General features: G+C 40.1%; 1 protein-coding gene across 7 annotated transcripts in view; it reads right to left on the reverse strand.

The window, feature by feature from the left end:
* Positions 1–23032, reverse strand: part of PCED1B (PC-esterase domain containing 1B) — a 160246-nt gene that overhangs the window by 26660 nt on the left and 110554 nt on the right. For 4 of the 7 annotated variants that reach the window (XR_009690515.1, XR_009690514.1, XR_009690513.1 and 1 more), the window contains exon 4: positions 7005–7175. Coding sequence is in view for 3 of the 7 variants with exons in the window: in XM_061129280.1 (XP_060985263.1) it covers positions 7005–7037 (33 nt within the window). In the remaining 4 variants the exon portion in view is untranslated. The other 3 variants (XM_061129272.1, XM_061129288.1, XM_061129298.1) reach the window with 3 other exon arrangements.

Consider the following 23032-nt stretch of genomic DNA (forward strand, 5'->3'; position numbering starts at 1 on the left):
GAATGGGAGAGAATTCTGGAGCCATTCCCTTGAGTTGGTGAAAGGACTGGTCTCTAGGGCCCAGGTGGAGAGGTTGGCCTTGGATAGGACGGTGGACATTCAACCAAAGAAATGCCAGGAAAGACCCAGGATGTGGTGAAGGCGCCAGCGGGTAGGGGTTTTCCTGACTGCTCTTTTCTCAGGGAACTAGGCAGCAGGGGCCAGGTCACCAACTGAGAGTGAACCTGGGGAGGGTGGTATTAGAGGTCTGAGGATGGAGAAGTGAAAGTGAAGTCAAAGTCATTCACGACTCTTTGCAAACCCATGGACTATACAGGCCTTGGAATTCTCCCGGCCAGAATACTGGAGTAGGTAGCCTTTCCCTTCTCCAGCGGATCTTCCCAACCCAGGAATCAAACTGGGCTCTTCTGCATTGTGGATGGAGAAGACAGTATGACTCCAGTATGAAATAGTCATCTGGGGGATGAGGAGGCTATCTACTCCATAGTATGGGGGCCCACTCAAAGCTAGGAGCCCTTACTTGAATGGACTTCCTTGAGTGGCTCAGACAGTAAAGAATCCACCTGCAAAGTAGGAGACACAGACAGGTTCAATCCCTGGATCAGGAAGATCCCCGGGAGAAGGAAATGGCAACCCACTCCTGGTAAATCCCATGGACTGGTAAATCCCATGGACAGAGGAACCTGGAGGGCTACAGTCCATGCTCAACAGGGGTGTTTGGTTTTCTCTAGTCTGTTTCAGCCACATGGGTGCAGGTACAGAGTAGGCAAAAATAATATTTAGTCAAATTGGAGTTTTGCCTTTCAGTTTCTGTTTATGTTAATGTGTCATTACAAATTTATAATTTGTTTTAAACCATAATTTAAAAGCAAAATCACAAAAGCCCAATATTATAATTTAGTGAAAAATATTCTGAATATAATGGCAGAAATGATCTTTCTTTAATAGTAACAATTTTTAATAGGTCTGGCTGCAGATTAATTTAGACTTATCTCTAGATGAGCCATTATCATTTTATCTACATTTTCTATTTTAAGGAGCACTTATTTTTCTTATCTTATTGGAACAGAGTGTTTCAAATGGGCTAGAAATCAGCCCACTAAATACTTACTTATAAATGCACTTATTTCAGCCAGCTGGCATGGCGTGTGTCTGTGTACAAATCAGTGACTGGCTACCTTAAAAAAGAGGACCAAATTTGGCAAACCACAACTCTATGTGTTTTCTTCACTTGTATGATTTGAAACAGTATACATTTTTGATCATTTCTCTTCAAATCATTGGCATTTAGCGCTTTCAAGCACATCTGAATAATTTGTTTCTTTGGGGGCACAAAGTCTTCTCAGAGTATGTTAAGAATTTTGAGACTGGATCAAAACTTCTCATGAGTTGAATTTAGTAACTGAACTAAATTCTGCACTAATTCAGTACATGCAAGCTTTTGCATTATAGAGGAGCAAGGCCAGAGTTGCTAGAGTTTGGGAGCTTACAGGTTGACAAGAGCCCAATTGGCGGTTTCACCAGGATGAGAAAGGAATAGAATTTATAAAGACCTCATTCTGTCAGGATTGCTTTAACTTTTCTGCAAACCTTTAGAATTTTTGTTTTATGCAATTTCTCTATTCTGCTCCAGTGTAGCTTCATAGTTCAGAGCATGGCCTTTGTAGGCCAAAGAAATGAGTTCAGAGTCTGAAGTTTGTAATCTGTGAGCTGAGTGACTCTGGGAAAGTTACTAACCTCTCTGGCCCAGTTCTGCTTGTGGAGATTGAATAGACCAAGGGCTAAGCAGAGTGCTTAGCAATTAGTCTATGCTCAATTTATTCTAGGAATTAGTATACATACATCCATGCTTTAGTAATACAAAATAATAACTAAGTTATCTTAATAAATTAGCAGTATAAAAATAGATTTTTAAGTGGCTAACCATGGAGCTTGGACCAAGGACTTGGCCTCCTGAGTCTTGGTCCCCTAGTCCCAGAGCCATGGTCCATAAATTTCAGGAAAAATAAAAGGTTATAAACCTTTTCACAAAGAATAAATTAATACACTAGGAGGATTGCATCTTGAATTATTTAGCAATATGCCTTACCTTTAAATAGTATTAAACTTGATTAGAAGATTACCAACTTAGTTTTCTGAATCTAGTGTTTCTCCTTCCCCCACCCCCTCTCCCCCTCTCTCATGTTACCACCTTAACCATTTGCAATGCAGTACTGCAAAGTATATTCACACTGTTGTGAAATAGAGCTCTAGAACTTTTTCGTCTTACAGATCGGAAAAACTCTATCCATTAAACCATATCTTTCATTTTGCTGCTCTTCACAGCCCCTGGGAACCACCATTCTACTTTTCTGTTTCTGTGAATTTGGCTGCTATAGACACCTCATGGGCTTCCCAGGTAGCTCAGCTGGTAGAGAATCTGCCTGCAATGTAGGAGACCCTAGTTCGATTCCTGGGTCAGAATGATCCCCTGGAGAAGGGATAGGCAACCCACTCCAGTATTCTTGGGCTTCCCTGCTGGCTCAGCTGGTAAAGAGTCCACCTGCAATGAGGGAGACTCCAGTTCAATCCCTGGGTTGGGAAGATCCCCTGGAGAAGGGAAGGGCTACCCACTCCAGTATTCTGGCCTGGAGAATTCCATGGACTGTACAGTCCATGGGTTTACAAAGAGTTGGATATGACTAAGCGACTCTCACTTTCACTTTCAGACACCTCATAGAAATGGAATCACACAGTATTTGTCATTTTGTGTCTGGCTTATTTCACCTAATATAACATCCCCAAGGTTCATCCATGTTGATGTAGGTGACAGGGTTTCCTTTTCACAGGCTGAATAATATTCCACTTCCACTTCGCTAAAGTTCACCAGATCACCATATCTGTAAAAGCACAGTTTTGTCCAAACCCAGGCCAGCTCTCAAAGACACTCATTTTGAGATGTTTAAGTCAGTTGACTTAACTATTTATTGGTGACAACAAAATTTCCTTTCCACAATCCATGTTGGCATAAACTATGCAAATAAAGAAGCTATATTTTAGACCTGCAAAATGCTAGGAGCATCATTTTTTTTCTAACCCAGAGAGGCTGGCAGAGAGTCCTCTTTTACCTTTCACAATCATCATCTATGTTTGAAAATTTTCTCTTTAAAATGCCTTTTACTTTTCAAGTTGTCATATTGGAGGGGGCTATTCACAACACTGTCAGTTTAAAAATACCTGGGTATTTTGGGAATGTAAGCTGGTGCAGTCACTACCATATGATTCAACAGTCTCATTCCTGGGCATATATACAGATAAAACTATAATTTAAAAAGATACATGCACTCCAGTGTTCACAGCAGCACTATTCACAATAGGCAAGACATGTAACCGCCCTAAATGTCCACTGACAGATGAATGGATAAAGAAGATGGGGTACAGATACACAATGGAATATTACTCAGCCATCAAAAGGAATGCATTTGAGTCAGTTCTAATGAGGTGGATGAGCCTAGAACCTATTATATAGAGTGAAGAGAGTCAGAAAGAGAAAGATAAATATCGTATTCTAACACACATATATGGAATCTAGAAAAATGGTTCTGAAGAATTTATTTACAGGGCAGCAATGGAGAAACAGACATAGAGAATAGACTTATGGACATGTGGAGAGGGGAGGAGAGGGTGACATGTATGGGAAGAGTAACATGGAAACTTACATTGCCATATATAAAATAGAGAGCCAACGGGAATTTGCTGTCTGGCTCAGGAAACTCAAACAGGGGCTCTGTATCAACCTAGAGGGGTGGGACGGGGAGGGAGGTTCATAAAGGAGGGGATCTATGTATACCTATGGCTGATTAATGTTGAGGTTTGACAGAAAACAACAAAACTCTGTAAAGCAATTATCCTTCAATAAAAAAATAAATTAAAAATAGACTATGTGGTACAGCTACAGAATGGAATACCACTCAGCCATAAAAAAGATGAAATAATGTCATTTACAGAACCATGGGTGGACCTAGAGATTATCATACTAAGTGAAGTCAGAAAGACAAGGACAAACACCATACGGTATCACTTATATATGGAATCTAAAATAAGACACAGACAAACTTATCTGTGAAACAGAAACAGACTCACAGACATAGAGAGCAGATCTGCAGTTGCATCAGGGTGGGCTGTGGGGAGGGATGGATTGGAAATTTGGGATTAGCAGATGCAAACTATTATATATAGAATGGGTAAAAAGGGAGATCCTACTGTATAGCACTATATTCAATATTCTATGATAAACTGTACTGGAAAAGAATACAAAAAAGAATGTATATATATGTATAACTAAATCACTTGTATAGCAAAAGTTAGCATAATATTTTAAATCAACTATACTTCAATAAAATAAAACTTATTTTTTTAATGCATGCTTTTAAGTGGTGTTATATGTTAATTCTAAGACTGGTAACATTATTTGCTGAAACCAAAATGCTCACCCTTCATCTGTGTGCATGGAAGATTATGGATGCAGTAATTTATTTTCAAAACTATCTGAAACTTGGTCATACCACATTTATAGAGGCAAGCTCTAATATCTTAAATATTAGATATTTGAATGTTAACTGCAAAATTCCTGACCATGAAATTGTCTTCTTATGGAAGGTAGAAATTGCTTAATGTTTTTGATGCATGCTACTCGTCCTTTCCTTTTTTTTTTTTGATAAATCTCGATGAGCGCCTCCAGAGCCAGCTGCAGGGCCTGACACCAGTGGGTACAAGGTTGAGTAAAATATAGGCTCCTTGTTCAGGAGCTCCCTGTCAGTCAGGGAGAGACACAGAAGCAGAGGATTATAATTCAGTGCTGGAAATGCGGTTACAGCCCTATGTTAGGGCATCACTTCTATCACTGAAAAAGGATTTGAAACACCTTAATGAAGACATATGAAAATGACTGAAAATAGCAGTGTGAAAAGTGGCTTCCGGTTAGACTCTCTTCCAAAAGACATTTGCTTTGTAAGACAGAGTGCCCCAAACAGCATCATTTGTTTCGTATGTCACTTGTGCATCACTGTTCCACTCTACCAGTAAAATGGTAGACTTTTAAATATTTTCCCAAATTATCATTCACAAAAATCACACTACTGGTTACTTCTCCTTGCCTTCCTTTCTTTCTCCTTTAGGCGGTTTCTTTCCTTAACACATTTTGTTGTTGAATCTCTGAAATACATTTAAATAAATGAAAACGGAGAACTACAAATTGCTCCTATTTCTCTGATGTTCACCAGTTTAACCTATGAGTCATATGCCAACATTCTGTTTTCTTTGTCATGATTTCTAACTGTTGTATAACTGTGGACTTAGTCACTTGGTATATTGGTATCAGAAGAAAAAGATTCTGTGTTTATATTCCATATATGCATTTATTCCTGGTGATGGAAGCTAATTAAATCTCAGAGTAGTTTTAAAATACATGACAAAAATTGCTAAGAAGAAAGAAATCTCTCTTTGCTGCTGGTTGAATAAACTCGGAGACTATGCAAGGATCCAATTTAAAATCAGTTCTAAACTAATGATCTTATTCCCCAAGTGTGTTGTTCTTTTCAGTAAGTGAAGCCAACATTCACTTAATTGCTCCACGACAGAAATTACAAGGTCATCTGTGATTTCTCCCTTGCCTTCATCCACCCAGAATAGAGTAGATTCTACCTGCTGAACCACCCTTGGGTCAGTCCCCTGCTCTCCCTACAGCCTGGACCTCAGCTCAGATCTGCAGTCCTGCTGTGGCTTCCTGATTTATCTTCCCAGCTATATTCTTTTCTTCCTCTGCCCATTCTCTGACCTCCTGTCTTTGCTGTTTCTAAGATGTAGATCATACACTTTCACTTCCCTTTCATAGGCTGAATTTAACCTGCTAAATCGTGTCAAAATTTTTCTGAAATCAGGCATGTTAGCCAAATACATAGTATTACTTCCGTGAGGCATGCAGATCCCAAAGTGACAAGGCATCTGGGTTTCCTTAGATCACAAGAATAAATAATAAGGGACACTTCCTGAGTATACTATTCTGAGTACTTTGAGTGGATTAATTCCTTTTACAAAGTCAACAATAATAATCACTGCCATCATTTATCAGGAATCTACTTTCCATCCAGACATTAGGTGTCCATTAGCTGTCACCTTTTACCTTGCTTTTTTGGCCATGAGACATAAGGGATCCTAGTTTCCTGGCCACGGATTGAACCCATGCCCCCTGCAGCAGAAGTACAGCCTTAACAGAGGAACCACCAGAAAAGCCCCAGTTGTTCTCTTTTAAACCACTCTGCAGGGTGAGTTCCTATCTCCGGGAAGAAGATGAAATGAGGGGAAGGATTTCTTAGAGGGTCAGGTGTTGCCCCCAGGCCAGTCAGCTAGGAAGTAGCAAGGTCCAGAGCCAGCCCACACCCCCCAGTCCCTGCTCCCTGCCCACCCTCTGCCCTGGGCACCGCACCACTTACATGCTTGTAGTGGTGTCGCATCAAGGAGGGTGATGGGGATGGAAATTAAAGCACTGTGACCAAGACAGGCAGGCTGTTTTGACTTAGGACCTGCGGGGAACAAACCTGGCGCTGAACTGACTTCACCAAGTCCCTCACTTAACGTGTCACTGTTTTGGTTTTGGGCTTGTGTCTGGTTACGGTAGGCTCAGAAGTCCCGGACCTTTGGTGGAGTCATAGAATGTTAGCCTCCAGGATGAAACTGTCTCTTGCAGAGTGTGATTAACCACAGACAAAATTTTAGGAGGAAGTAGGCTAAGAAAAATCTGCACATCTTGCCTGTCGTCTGCTGAGGCTGTCAAACAAAACTAGATGAGGAGCTTATCATGTCTCTAAGTGGGAACCCCCCCGCCCCCAGATGTCTTGTCTGAATAAACTCTCTCGGTGGATGCCTTAAGAACCAGTGGTGTATCCTTCATGGCGGGGGACCAGCTCACCAGCCTGAGGTAAGTTTTACCTTGGCGCTGTGTCTGCTGACGAGGAATGCGTACTTACAGGTTCAGGCAAGGAAGAGTTCCTTATTGTCATGTCCAGTCATGGCTTAGTCCCAGACGAGGAAGGAAGAGAGGTCAGGGGGCATACCACACTGTCACGCGTGCTAAGAGGAGAAGAAGGCAGTGGGGAGCTCCTCTTGGCCACTTGCCGATCTGCTGGGTCATCCTCCTCCTATCAGGAGAGAGACGGCACTTCCGTCAGCGGGCCTGGGTGGGGGCAGCACCTCAGCCAGCTGGAGAGTGTGGCCCTGTGGCCTCAGGCTGCTGGGGAGCTGGCTCGGGCTTCCTCTTTCGTGGAGCTAATTACATAGAGTCCCGACCCTTTTCTGTGCTCCGGGTTGAGCCCGGCTGCCGGCTCCCCACTTCATCTCAACCAATCCCACCCACTTCCTCAGACCAACACTAGGATTTCCTAATCATTTCTTTTACATTTGGGGACAAAGATCTAAACTAATTTAGCCCTCAATCTCTCACTTTCTGCTTTAAGTTATTTTTCTTGGTGTTTGGACCACAGGAGACCATTCAGGACCTGAAGAGATTTTTCCCTGAAGGTTCTCAGCCAGAGACCACCAGGGTCACCTCGGTCTACACCTTTTCATCATGAGCTTTGGGTTCTCTGTTTGCTGGCATCCCATTCAAAGTCCTTGCTGACCTGAGCCGGGAGACATTTTGTCCGGATGCAAATGAAGTTGGCTCCAGTTCTTCTGGATGAATCTATCAAAGTCCCTGGCCATTAGGACAGACATCTAGTTACAGGGGAGCAGACACTGCTAAGCTAGCTAGTCCTCTGGAAAGTGCTGGCATCTGGTGACACAGAGGGGAAGGTTGATGACTCCACTCAAATCTGTTTTTTCACTTTCTTTTCCAACATACCAGGTCCTTTAAAAAACTAGGATTTTTAAAGTAATTAATATAGAGTGCAGAACATGAAAATACAGTTTTGCCTTGTCTCCAGGAGGCTAACGGAATGACCAAGGAGAGAAGATATAGAGTAAAACACCCTAGGGCTTATGCCATCTATTGATCATATTATGGTTCACATTTACTAAGACCTGTTTCTGTTCCTCTTCCTGTCTGCTCCCTCCTCTCTGATCTCCCTTTCCTTCATTTTCATAAAAAAAAACTATTGGCTAGGGAAACTTCCCTGGTGGTCCAGTGGTTAAGACTTCACACTTCTACTTCAGGGGGCATGAGTTCGATCCCTGGTCATGGAACTAAGGTCTGTATGCCACACAATGTGCCCTTCCCCCAAAAAACACTACTGGCTAAACGAACTGCTTATTATAACAACCTATGCTGTGCCGTGCTCAGTCACAGTCAGTTGTATCTGACTCTGTGCAACCCTATGGACTGCAGCCAGCCATGCTCTTCTGTCCATAGGATTCTCCAGGCAAGAATACTGGAGTGGGTTGCCATGCCCTCCTCCAGGGGGTCTTCCTGACCCAGGGATCGAACCTGTATTTCTTACGTCTCCTGCATTGGTAGGCGGGTTCTTTACCACTAGTGCCACGTGGGAAGCCCATAACCATCTACATCTAACCTCAATGACAAGGAAGGTGAAATGATTAGGGAGGTAACTGAACTGGGGCTCAATATTTTGTAGATTCAATAGATAGTATTCACTATATAGTATTCACTATATAGTATTTACTGCTAAATTAGGAGGAAATGTTATGGCTTGACTGTGGAAATTAGCTTATTTGTAAACAATGAGGCGAGTAAATGAGGAAGAGAATTAGAGCCTTCAGAGCCTTTACCTTTAAACGTCTGACCTGCCTGTCTCAGTCTGTAGGCTCTGGGGGATTAAGGAAACTAGGCAGCAAGTAAGGACAGGCTAATCCAGAGCCTGCTACATACTCCAGGAGCACTTCTATGCTTGAGAGGTATAAGCTCCAGTGGCTATAGGCATCAGATGTGAGATGGAAGAGGATGAATGAGCAGGGCCTATTCTTTGGATGGACACCCATTTTGCATACTAAACATGTAGGAATAGTCTTTGTTTCCTCTAAGAATTGTATAGCCAGCCCTCTCATTTCATGTGTTCCATCTACACCCATGGATTCAACCAACTAAGAATAGAAAATATTATTAAAAAAAAAAAAGAAAGAAAGAAATTCCTGAAAGTTCCAAAAAGTAAAACTTGAATGGCCCATGTGCTGGCAGCTATTTATACAGTATTTACATTGTATTAGGTATTATAAATAATCCAGAGCATTTAAAGTATATAAGAGGATGGGCATAGGTTATATGTAAATACTATGCCATTTTATATGATGGACTTGGTATCTTCTGGGGGTCTTGAAATCAATCCCTTGTGGATACCAAGTGACTATACTGTACTGGAAAAAAAAAAAAATTCTTGAACCTCTTAGATCTCTTATTTGCCACTTCTGATAAATATATAGGCTCAGAGAAATACCCCTCTACCATAAGGGAAAAACAGAAATGAAAGTATAATGGCAAAGAAAAACTTAATATGTAGCTTCAGTGTTGGAGACATTAGGGAATAGTGGGGATTGTGGCATGGAGAACACAGGTATCATCTAAAAGGGCAGAAGCCACTCTGCTCTAGCAGATTGCTTCATGAGAGAATAGGGCTCTAGTATCCTTTTTTTTTTTTTTTAACTTCTGTCTAGATAATGAGGGAGTCAAATTTGAGAAAACATAGAATCAGACCAAACAGGAGCAGCAGGTAGAAGACACAGGAACAGTGAGGACTGCAGGAGCTATAAAAGGGCCAGAGAGAGAGAATTTTGGAAATATTCTTGCCTTAGAAACAGACACTTTACTTTCCCTTCCAGCTGTAGCAGAAACCAGTGACAGTTTCCCAGGCAACATCCAGTCTGGCATAGCCTGATAACTCGTGTACTTTTGCAATGCAGCATAATTTCTTGATAGGCAAATTCTGGCACCATTTCAGAGTCCTACCAACCCAAGAATGGAAGGTGAGATACTGCTATTGGGTAGCAATTCCCTGTCATGACAAATTTTAACCCTTCTGTTAAGTTTAGAGTTCTTAATGGATTCTCATTTCTTTGTCTTTGTAGTTCACAGAAATCAAATTCCCAAAGTCTGACTGCCACATAAGAATCTTCTACATGTTTTTATTTTATCTGTGGTGCTTAAAACAAATATATATATATATATATATATAAAATATATTTTATATATATATAAATATATATATATATATATAAAATTAGATATTTATAATACCAATATGCTGATATTGTAGTTGATCTAAATGGATTTTAATATTTCTTCACAGTTGGGTACAACTCAGTGGCCTGTTTTCAGGTAGAGGGTCAAGTTTACTCAAAGATGAACTTAAAAATATCTGTTTTCTTTGTTAAGGAATAATAATGGTAATAAAATACTGTTATGTGCTTGTGGTCAGTTGTGTCCAACTCTTTGCAACCCCATGGACTCTAGCCCACCAGGCTTCTCTGTCCATGGGCTTCTCCAGGCAAGAATACTGGAATGGGTTGCCGTCTTCCCGACCCAGAGATTGAACCTGCATCTTCTGTGTCTCCTGCATTTCAGGCAGATTCTTTACCTCTGAGCCACTGGGAAAGCCCTAATAAAATACTGTTAGGGTAGTATTAATAACCATACTATCTAGGACTTTAAAAAAGCCTTCCAAGTAACTTCAAACAAATCTATACTTTGTTTTTAAGAACACTGGGGAAGTAGAATTTAAGTGAATAGCTGTGCCTTTTAATCTACATCTCATGGGCCCTTTACTGTTTAACTGTCCTTATTATTTTTTCTACCTACTCTCTAACAAGCTGAACTGAGATGGACTAGAGTTATTGGTCTAACAGCAGGGGAAAGCTATAGGCATGTTGTTTCCTGAAGTCAACAAGGCATTTGGCAACACCTATCTTTGTAGCATTGTATATAAGAGGGAGAAATATGCATGAACTAGATGATCGCACATTTTAGGGCATTCACAGTCATCTACATTCAACATATCATGCAACAGTGATTTAGAAAATAGTGAGTGTGCCTACAGACTAGGCACAGCTCTAGGTCCTACAAGGATAGGAATGAATATGAATTTTTTTGTAGAGGACATTGAGAAGCAAACAGAGGTTTCAAAGAACCACACACACACACACACACACAAACACTATATGTATAAATACATATATAATTAAAAAACAGATAACTCTAGACTTGAGTAGAGAATAGACTTCATCCTCAGTGGATAATGCAATATAAAAATAATTTTGAAATGTCATAGGTGAAAAAATGTTAATTATATATAATAATATATCAAAATATATTCATAGGCTATTAAGTATAGAGTTCTCATATACACTCCTCCCATCCCCAAAGATTCCCCTATTATTAAATTGCACATCAGTGTGGAACATTTGCTATAACTGATGAACCAATATTGATATATTATTTTAACTAAAGAAAGAGAAAAAGAAAGTGAAGTCTCTCAGTCATGTCCAACTCTTTGGCACCCCATGGACTGTAGCCCATCAAGCTCCTCCATCCATGGAATTTTCTAGGCAAGAGTACTGGAGTGGGTTGCCATTTCCTTCTCCAGGGGATCTTCCCAACCCAGGGATCAAACCCAGGTTTCCCACATTGCAGGTAAACGTGTTACCATCTGAACCACCAGGGACTTTTGACTAAAGTCATTACTTTACCTTAGGGTTCACTCTGTGTTGTATATTCTATGGGTTTGGACAAATGTTTATTTGCATCCATCATGTTTCATGGTGTCATGTATTATCATGTATCTTCATATCATGTATGCATCATTATAGTATCATATGGAATAGTTTCACTGTCCTAAAAATTCTCTCTGCTGTACCTAGAGCACATCCTCCTCTCCCCCAGAAGCCTTAGCAATCACTAGTCTTTTTGTTAGCTTTATAATTTGCATCTTCCAGAATGCCATATATTAATAGTTGTAGTCATTCAGTAGGTAGTCTTTTCTAATTATTAGGCTTCTTTCACTTACCAATAGGCATTTAAGGTTCATCCATGTCTTTGTGGCTTGATAGTTCATTTTATTTTATCGCTGAATATTACTCCATTTTATAAATGTACCACAGTTTGTCTATCCATCCACCTACTAACAGACATCTTGGTTGCTTCCAAGTTCTGGAAATTATGACAGAGCTATTATAAATATTCAAAAGCAGGTTTTTGTGTGGCCATAATTTTCAACTCATTTGGGTAAATACCAAGGAATATAAATAATGGATTGTGTGGTGAGACTAAAAAAACTAAAAGTTTAGCTTTGCAAAAAACTGCCAAACTATACCTGAAATGGTTGGATCATTTTGCACTCCCACCCAACAATGAAAGTTCCTCTAGTTCAAGGTCTTCTCCATCATTTGGTATTGTCATTACTTTGGATTTTGGTCATTCTAATAGGTATCTCATTTTTGCTTTAGTTTGTCATTCCCTAATGACATATGATATTCCCTGGTGGCTTAGGGAGTAAAGAGTCTGCCTGCAATACAGGAGACCTGGGTTTGATCCCTGGTTTGGGAAGATCCCCTGGAGAAAGAAATGGCAACCCACCCACTCCAGTATTCTTGCCTGGAGAATCTCAAGGATGGAGGAGCCTTGCAGGCTACAGTCCATAGGGTTGTAAAGAGTCGGACACGACTGAGTAACTTCACTTTCACTGACATATGATGTTGAGGATCTTTTCATATACTTATTTGCCATCTATAGCTTTTTTCTTAAGGTGTTAGATCTTTTGCCCATTTTTAAAGTTAGGTTGTTTGTTTTCTTATTGTTGAGTTTTGAGAATTATTTGTACCCTTTAGATATAAGTTCTTAATCAGATACATGTCTTGTAAATATTTCCCCCTAGTCTATGACTTGTCTTTTTAATCATTTAAGAGTGTCTTTTGAAGAGCATACGTTTCCTCCACCCCACAAGTTTTTAATTGTAATGAAGTCCCAGTTAATTTTTCTTTCATGGATTGCACTTTTGGTGCTGAAGCTAGAAACTCATTGTCAAGCATAAGATCACCCAGATTTTCTCCTTGGCTTATGACCCATTTTGAGTTAATTTTTTTAAAAGGTGTGCGGTCTGCATCAATTCCTTCTTTTTCCCTTTTTCCTGTGGACGTCCAGTTTTTCCAGCGCCATTTGTTGAAAAGCTTATCCATTGTTCACTGAATTGCCTTTGCTCCTTTGTCAAAGATAAGTTGACTAGATTTGTGGGGGTCTATTTCTGAGCTATTTATTTCATGCCATTGATATATTTTTGCCAATTCTTTTGCCAATTCCACATCATTGTAAGAGTAAGAATTAAATTTAGATAGTGGCAGTCCTCAAGATTTGTTCTTCAGTATTGTGTTGGCTATTCTGGGTCTTAAGGTTCTCCACATGAACTTTAGAATCAATTTGTCACTAGCCACAAAATAACTTGCCAGTATTTTTATTAGGATTGAGTTACATCTATAGATCAAATTGTAAAGAACTGATATATTGACAATATTCACTCTTGTATCCATGGAGTATGTCTCTATTTATATAGATCTTTTATTTCTTTCATTAGAATTTTGTAATTTTCATCAGGCAGATCTTGTATTTATTTTTAAAGACTTTTCCTTAAGAATTTCTTTTTTTTTTCCTTTTTTTTTGTAAATGGTGCTAATGTGAATGGTGTTTGTTTTACCTTTTAAATCCAACCATTGTGAATGGGTTTTGGATTTTTTTCAAATGCGTTTTCTACATTTACAGATATAATCATATTACTACGTTTAGCCTGTTGATGTGACGAATTACAGTAATTGATTTTCAAATGTTGGATGAGCCTCATGTACCTGGAATAAATCCTACTTCATCGTGGTGTGTATCTTTTTATACATTGTTGGATTTTATTTGCTAATATTTTGTTGAGAATTTTCACACCTATGCTTATGAGATACATTGTTTTCTTTAATGTTTTTGTGTGGTTTTGCTGTTAGGGTAATGCTGGACTCAAAGAATGAGTTAGGAAGTTTCCCTCAGCTTCTATTTCTGGAAGAGATTGTAGAGAATTGGTATTATTTCTTCCTTAAATGTACGGTAGAATTCACCAGTGAATCCACCTGGGCCTGGTAGTCTCTCTTTTTGAATATCATTAATTACTAATTCAATTTCCTCAATCAGTTCAGTTCAGTTCAGTCGCTCAGTCGTGTCTGACTCTCTGCAACCCCATGGACTGCAGCACGTCAGGCCTCCCTGTCCATCACGAACTCCCAGAGTCCACCCAAACTCATGTCCATTGAGTCGGTGATGCCATCCAATCATCTCATCCTCTGTCATCCTCTTCTCCTCCTGCCCTCAATCTTTCCCAGCATCAGGGTCTTTTCAAATGAGTCAGCTCTTCGCATAAGGTGGCCAAAATATTGGAGTTTCAGCTTCAACATCAGTCCTTCCAATGAACACCCAGGACTCATCTCCTTTAGGATGGACTGGTTGGATCTCCTTGCAGTCCAAGGGACTCTCAAGAGTCTTCTCCAATACCATAGTTCAAAAGCATCAATTCTTCGGCGCTCAGCTTTCTTTATAGTCCAACTCTCACATCCATACATGACTACTGGAAAAACCATAGCCTTGACTAGACGGACCTTTGTTGGCCAAGTAATGTCTCTGCTTTTTAATATGCTGTCTATGTTGGTCATATTTCCTCAATAGATATAGGCTATTCAGACTGTCTGTTTCTCCTAGGTATGAGTTTTCATAGATTGTGTCTTTCAAAGAAATGGTGTATTTCATCCAAGTTATCGTATTTTTTTGGGCATAGAGTTAATAATATTCCTTTATTATTCTTTTAATGTTCATGGGATCAGTAGTGATTGCCCTTCTTTCATTTTTGGTATTAACAGCTTGTATCTTTCCTTTGATTGCATATCATTCTATTTTAATGTGCAATTTTTATTATAAGTGAAAGCAGATATGTTTTCATATAGCCAGTTTTGGGGGGTTGTTTTTGCTTTTTTTTGTTGTACCACCTGGCATGTGGGATTTTAATTCTTCAACCAGGGATTGAACCCATGCCCCCTGCAAGCGGAAGTGTGGTGTCTTAACTGCTGGACTGCCAGGGAAGTGCCCATACAGCCAGCTTTATTTGTTTTATAAGCTGTACAATGTATGTACTTTGCTTGTTTTTCTCTTTTATCCAAGGCTATGATAAATGAAGTGTTTACCTTATGCTCGCTCATTCACGTTGCAAATGTTTTTATCCCAGCTTGTTATTTTCCTCTTAATTTTATGTTCATATTTTTTCATGCATAAGCTTTAGATAAAGTCTTTCAGTATTTTAAAAATTGTTTCTTTGTTATCACTGTTGTGCTAAGTAATACCTAACATTCACTAAGTATTTACTATGCATCAGGCATTATATATTTACCTATATTATCTATGTTAAACTTCAAAGGATCCTTGTGGTAGGTACTATTATCTCCATTTTGGAAGAGGAGACTGAGGCACAAAACAGTGAGTATGTAATTCCAGGTGAGCAGTGCCAGGATGTGAAGCTAGGCACTCTAATACCAGATGTGTGTTGTGTGTGTGTATGCTCAGTCATGTCTGAATCTTTGTGATCCCATGGACTGCAGCCTGCCAGACTCCTCTGTCCATGGGATTTCCCAGGCAAGAATACTGGAGTGGGTTGCCATTTCCCTCTCCAGGGGATCTTCCTGATCTAGGGATCGAACTTGCATCTCCTGCATTGGCAGGTGGATTCTTTATGACAGAGTCATCTGGGAAGCTCCTAATACAAGAAACTCAGCTCCTAAGCTTTACTGCTTCCCAGAGAAGTCCTGCCAGTTGAGGATGGTATGATCTATCTATATTTTTAATGGTATACATATTTTTAAAAAGAACACTCATAACCACTCTACTTTTAAAATATCAAGATTTCCCAATTTTATAGCATAGAGCTATATGTCACAGCTCTTAAAAATTTTAAAGAATTCATTTGTTTTGGAACTGGAATTGATACATTATGTAGTTCGATCTTGTGGGAAGTTGGATTGATAGAATATTGGAAGGTGTGAGATAAATTGAGACAAATAAAACAAGCAAAACTTTTTAAAGGCAATTACCATAGGAAAAAAGCAAATGATTAAAAAAAAACAACAGTGGTCAGAGTACACACAACAATAAGTTGTGGATGCTATTTGCATGGGCATAATAAAGTGAAAAATGAATATTTAACTGCACAAGAAGAGTGAATGAAAGGTGAGGAAGTGGAAAACGGAGAGAGTAGAACAGACAACTCTAGTTTTGGGGAGATGCTATTTTCTAAATGAATTTAGAAGAACAATCAGAGGAGGAAGAAGGGAATAGCCTTACAGCCATTAATATTTTGATGGAGCTGAAGATAAACGTAATGAATATGGAGAGAGATTATTTCACTTTCTCATGATCTCCATTTTCTCCCTTGAGACATAGTGAAAAGAAAGTGAAAGTTGCTCAGTCATGTCCAACTCTTTGTGACCCCATGGACTATACAGTCCATAGAATTTTCCAGGCCAGAATACTGGAGTGGGTAGCCTTTCCCTTCTCCAGGAGATCTTCCCAACCCAGGATCGAACCCAGGTCTCCCACATTGCAAGTGGATTCTTTACCAGCTGAGCCACCAGGGAAACACAAGAATACTGGAGTGGGTAGCCTATCCCTTCTCGGTGGATCTTCACAACCCAGGAATCGAAAGGGTTTCCTGCATTGCAGGTGGATTCTTTACCAACTGACCTATGAGGGAAGCCCCCTTCAGACATAGCTCTGTTTCAAAAAGATTTTTTAAAGTTTTTTTTTTTCTCTCATTCAAGAATACATCTTCACTTGACAAGTTAAATACATAATGCTAATAAATAATTCACAATACTCAAATGAAGACAATAACTTTAAATGGAATTACAAAATAGAATGCACAGTGTTATTTTTGAAGAGAACAATTTCATATACTATCAATTTTTGCCACATCGTACCTTTCCCTGTCTCATTAAAACCCTAGCCATGTGTCACTGCTTTCCCATCTAAGGAACATCCGATCTTTTAATAGCACATGGAACTCCTACCAGAGTGACCTTTCTTTTTGGCAGGTCATCTGACGATATTAACTAGAGTACTTTCTTCCCAGAAGAGCAGGAAACCTTAATATTCAGAGAAGCTTTATTGTTGAAACGATCTGAGCAGACTGCCAAAATGACTGACTTCCTTTGCTCTGAAGAAGTTTCTCTTGTGTTTGCAATAAGTAGATATCAAAGGGACATTTATGGGTCTAAGCAAGTTCCAGTACTTGTAAAGAGGGCCACCCTTGAGATGAGGCAGGCAGTTGGGAGACAGATCTGTTTCAGGGGCATGGGAGGAAGTTTTCTAAAGGATGCTGGCAGCAAAGGGCCAGCAGCCAGAACTACAGGGAGGTCTTTAACGTGACCAAGTATCCCTACCTGTGACAGAGCACAGCCAGAGCATACCAGAAGCATGTGATAGTCAAGGTCAAGGTAGGAAGGCAGGAAACCAGGAATGCAGTTTAGAGCAATCTAGGCCACAGCCCCAGAGAAAATGAGCAATGAAATGAGTTAAAAACAACTCAGGAAGGCAAGTGCAGTGATCAGAACTGGGACCCCAATGGCAAACTCTGAAATAGAGTGCTAAATGAAATCAATAAACAAGGGTAGAATCTTGGAAACTATCCAGTTGCCTCATATGACTTATAGGACTACAGAAGTGTGCTGATCCTCACACCAAAATTTATGTTACAAGGTGAAAACACAATTCTAACTTCCCAGTGAACCATGATTTAAGCTCCACAAGGCTGAGTGCATGGAAGTGTGTCTTTGTCTCTAAGGGAGATTATAACAAATGCTTGCAATTTAGAAAAGTCACCCATAATTTTTAATATTTTTTGTTTTTGGAGATAAGCCAAAATTCCAAATCTATACTATCCATTGCAGTAATCGAGATGAGTGAAGGAGGTGACGATGGAGGGAATGGGGATAAGGAGATGGACTGAACAGTTACAGGAGGGGAGTAAGGGATGGGCAAGGACCACAAGCAGGGAAGTGCTGTAGAGAATGGATCCTTGGTGTTAAAAGATAGACTGAGGCATATTAAAATTTCTTAGCTTCTTTGAGCAGAAATCAGAATGGAGCAGCACCAGGCCAGAAGCAGTTGAGACCTCCACCAACAGGGGCTCCAGAAAAGACTTTAGAGAAAGAAGGTGGAAGCAAAGCAATAAATTATTGGTTGGCTATAGATTGAAGCCTCATTGGCTCCTTGTGGTTGGTTGTCCTTAGGTCTTGATTTCATAACCACAAGGCATTTCCAGGCTTTGATTTGGATTTGCTTACATAGGCAACCACTGGCATTGTCTTAATGGTTTCTCTGTAGAGTTAATTTAACACTGGTTTCTGGATGGTCTCAGACAACTGAGTGAACAAGGATGCCAGCACAGAGTAGGGAACAATCTGACGCTTGGAGTCAAAACCTGACTAGTTCTGTGTGAACTTGAGCCAATTACTTAACCTCTCTCAGCCTTTATCTGTAAAAAAAAGAATAATTCTACTTACAAAGTTGTTATGAGAACTAAATGAGATCATACCATTAACTTGACACATATATTGAGCGTCATATTAATTGCCAAATCCTGAATTCAAAGTCCAGTGTGCTGGAAGAGACATGCAAAAGCAATCAACACACTACAGGGGGGCAAGTGATAAGTGCTAAAATATCAGTGTCCATAGAGTGTTCAAGGAGCCCAGAATCAGGCACGCACTGCATGCAGATGTGGTGACAGGGGACTGGGTATTTGAATGAGGCTTGAATGAATATATTCAACCAAAATGTATTTCCCTTGTGACCTTGAACAAATTAATCGCCTCAGTTTCCTCATTAGAGATAATAGCAACCATCCCAAGGAGTGATTATGAGGGCTAAGTGAACTAATTCCTGAAGAATGCTCACTACAGGGCCTGGTACATAGCAAGTACTCCATCAATGTTGGCTGTTTTTTATTAACATTATGGCTATGGAGAACTCTGGGAGTCAGCATCTCTGATGAACTCAATGATATATCAAGGTCACAGCTAGTTAACAGCAGAGACTAGACTAGAGACCAGGTCACAGTTTTATGCTCAAAATAGAAGTAGAGTTCTAGACTCATCCATCCTGCTTTTTTTCTCCTGGAGATTCTAAAGAGAGTGCTGTAACATGGAGACTTTGGCAACTGTTCCCAAAGGGAAGTTCTGAAAGAAATCATGTAACACTTGAATAAGCTCATATATAAAAGGATTGCCCACTTTGACAGGCAATCAGCCTGCAGTACATATAAATTCACTTTTTCTTGTACTGAACATCTTTGGTTTTGCTTTTGTTTTCTTTTTTCCCAGTCTACATATTTTTCTTATTTCAATCTTCTAACCTCATTCTCTCAAGCCTGTTTGATTTTCATATCAAAGGAAAATTAAAGCCAGAAGAATAGGTTCTACTTGTAATCAACACCCATTTACTGTCTATTGTGGTTCAGAAGCTCTTTGCCAGGACTATGGAAAGAGGCAAAGGATAGAAAGATAGCTTCCATCTTTGAGACAGTTATCATTTTAAGTAAACCAGATCTATAGGCAATGAGGAAACAACTAATTCTAGAATAACGGATAGATATTCCATGGTCATATGGGGTAGGTTGGAGACAAAGTCAACTGGTGTTGTATTGGGCAGGAGCTAATGAGGATGTATGGAGAAAAAAGAATCATGTCTTTGCCAGTGCTGTGCTGGGAATTCTGTATAGTATCTGGATGATTCTGAGTCAGCCCTAAAGCAAAGAGAAAGGCAGGCAGTGGTTTTCATTAGGATCACCTGGTAGGGACAAACAAACCTGCACCCAGCCTCCACCCTCAGAGATTCTGCTTCCTTCTCCCCCGGGCAGGGAGCTCAGGTCTCCGCACTTTATGAAAGCTCCCAGGTGATTCTACATTCAACCAAGGCTGAGAATCTCTGCATTGAGGCAAAGACTAGATGTCTGTATAGAGAGCTAATGCCTATGAGAGTGTTTTCTAAATCATACAATACTGTGGGAATAAAGTCTCATCATTGTTTTTCTGTGTGGAGTTTATACCGAGAGAGTTCCTCAAATGACATTGAACTAGTGTACTTCAAGTGTGCTGTTTGTACACTTCAAGCATGATTAGGAGTGTACTGTATTGAAGCAGGCATGTGGGTTTGTGGGGAGGAGGTGGAGGGTGACCAAAAGAAGGGCCAGGCTAGGGCTGGAGGAGCTGACTCACGAGATCGCTTCTGTGGATTCCAGGTCTGCAGCAGCAGAAAGTTATGCCCAGGGCTTGCCAGACATCTCCAGAGCTTTCTGTTTGGAAATTTCAAGGAGGCTTATTTTGTCGTGGAGCTAGTTGATGGGAAAATGCCAAGCTGGAGAGAAACAAAAGATGGGATTCAAGAGTTTGATTCATAGTCCATGGTCATTAAGTGGTTGCTGAAATGAAGACAAAATGTGGGATGACAATGTAGCACTAAAAAGAAGAGATGGTCTAGCAAATTAGATCAGCCTGTTTGGATTTGATGCTACTAGCAGCAGAAAGCCACCATGTAGCCTTGAATTGTGCTTAAGGACCTGTAAACTACTGAAAACTGAAGAAATAAATGTGTCCCAGTTTATTCATCCCTTAAGAGGACTTTAAAGAAGAGTATTTTCATCATGAGAATAGTGGTCACTCTAATGGTTTATTTAGGCAAGATTATGGACTCTTGTTTTCTGAACAGGGTTGCACCTTCCGGTTAGGCAGGCTGTTCATGGCACAAGAGATGGTCCTAACAATAGAGTTGGTCCTGAAATCGGTCTGTCCGGAGCGACTAGGGGTTCACACAAAGGCACCCCATGGAGTAGTGGCAGCCCATCTCTAAAAGTCTGAAGATAGCATATGCTCTTCTGCTCAGGCAGCCTCGTAAGGTCGCTTCCTGACTCAGGCAGGAAGCCAATGATGTGAAAAATAAAGTGGAAGAAGAGAAGAATGATCAAAATGTAAGAAGAAATGAAAAAGAATAGTAAAGTGAAGTCCTAAGATAAGTGGAGACTCCTTACATCTTCTATGAGTAAACTCGGAGACAAAGTTTACCATGACCTATTAAATGGCAGAAATGCAAATAGAGGCATTTTGCAATAAGAAGTAATATGAATCTGGGACCTAAAATCCAGTGATTGTATAACCAGATCTAGAAAAAGTCCATTTTACCAGCAATAAGTCTCTTTTTAGGGAGAACATGTAATATGAATATGCTTCCAATGTTCGTTTTGCACTTCTTTTCGCTTTCACCCCAAATCCCTTCCTCCCCAGCCCACTCCAGCACCGCAGTGGGACAGGGTGGCTACCGCTTATGGTCCACATGTTAAGTCTGGATGCTGGGTTTCCATATGATGTTCACATCTGCAACACTGCCACTCTCACCTCTAGCTGCCAACTCTTCTGGTACACAGTGAGAAAAGGAAGTCCTTAACTCTCACAAGCAGTTTGGTCTTGAAACTATCTAAGAAATGTCTCAAGTTCCTTTCCATTTCTAAGGAAAGCAGAATTTGCACACTAGAAATGGAGCTCACAATACCTAAGCAAAGAATTCCATCAAGATAAATCAGGTTAGTTCAAAGGATATTTGCCTATGGCTCACAGTATATCCCATGCTTTTCCAGAGACCAAGAGGGCCTGTGGTCACCCCTCTGGATTCCTATCCCTAAGAGGCTTTTGCATGGAACATCACTGATTCTTACAGTTCCAGCTGAGGAATTTATAACATGATCTGTTTCCCCTGGGATTAGCCTTTAAAAATTTATTTCTTCAGCCAACATTTAATACATTCCCCAACTGTGTTAGATGCTGGGAACACAAAATTCACTAAAGAATGGCTACTGCTTCCAAAATCCTTATTTAGTAAGGGGAGACAGACATTTAATTTAATAAATGCCACAAAATGCTCTGGTGCTATGAAAGATGTTACATCTGGGAAAGAGAGGGGACACAAGGGTGAGGAGCAAACGGTGGAAATAAAGTATCCGTGGGTCAAAGAGCTTGATGCAGATAGAAGGAAGAAAGATGCAGGTAGATCCAGTTGACCAACTGAAGTCCTATCCTTGGAGAAGGTGGGATGAAGCATAGGTCCAGGTAGAAGAGGTGGCAGATGGGGCCAGTGGAAATGTAACCCATGAAGCCACAGTCTTTACAAAACTTGACCTCCACAGGATGAGTCTATAATTCCCAGATATGCCTGTAAGGAAGCCGATTTAATGTTTAAGAGGAATTCCAGAATGCTTAGAGTTGGGGGTTGCTTGGGAGATGGAATGCTCAGAAAACTACTCCCCCATCACCTCTGGTCCTTGGAACTGAATTCCTGAGCATGTTTAGTCTCTGTCTTAGCTGTGAAAAAATAGATTTTAAGGCACTGATTTTTAAACATTTTACTGTTTCAGGCTGGATTTAACTCCTTAAGCCTGCCACTGAATGAAGATGAAAAATACATCTCATCTCTATACGATGCTGCCAACAGTTAAAACAACATCCCTGTTTCTCTCTTTCTTCTTTACTGTCTCCCTTTTTGTAACTGGGTTAATAATTCCCCTGGAGTAGGGATAGGAGATTTTCATTAGTACCTGATCATTTCACCTGTCTTTTCTTCCTGAGATTTCCAGTTCCCTGACACTTGATTTTCTTTAAAATTTCCATCCCTCTCTCAGTTTTTCACATGCGCCCATGGTCTGTCTCTGCGAACACTAACCTTCGCTTTTCTAACTTCTTACCTGGAACCCTCTACCTGGATCCCTTACCTAAATTTTTCTTCTTTCCATCCATCCTTTCTTTCTTATTGAAATAGAGTTGAAATACAATATTATGTTAGTTTCAGGGTACAATATAGTGATTCATTTAAATACATTATGGATGATCACCACAATAAGTCTAGTAACCATCTGCTCCCATAAAACACTATTACAGTACCATTGGCGATATTCCCTATGCCATATAAAACATCCCCATGACTTATTTATTTTATAACTAG

The sequence above is a fragment of the Dama dama genome, chromosome 3 (assembly GCF_033118175.1).
Source record: "Dama dama isolate Ldn47 chromosome 3, ASM3311817v1, whole genome shotgun sequence".
Taxonomy (NCBI): Eukaryota; Metazoa; Chordata; class Mammalia; order Artiodactyla; family Cervidae; genus Dama; species Dama dama.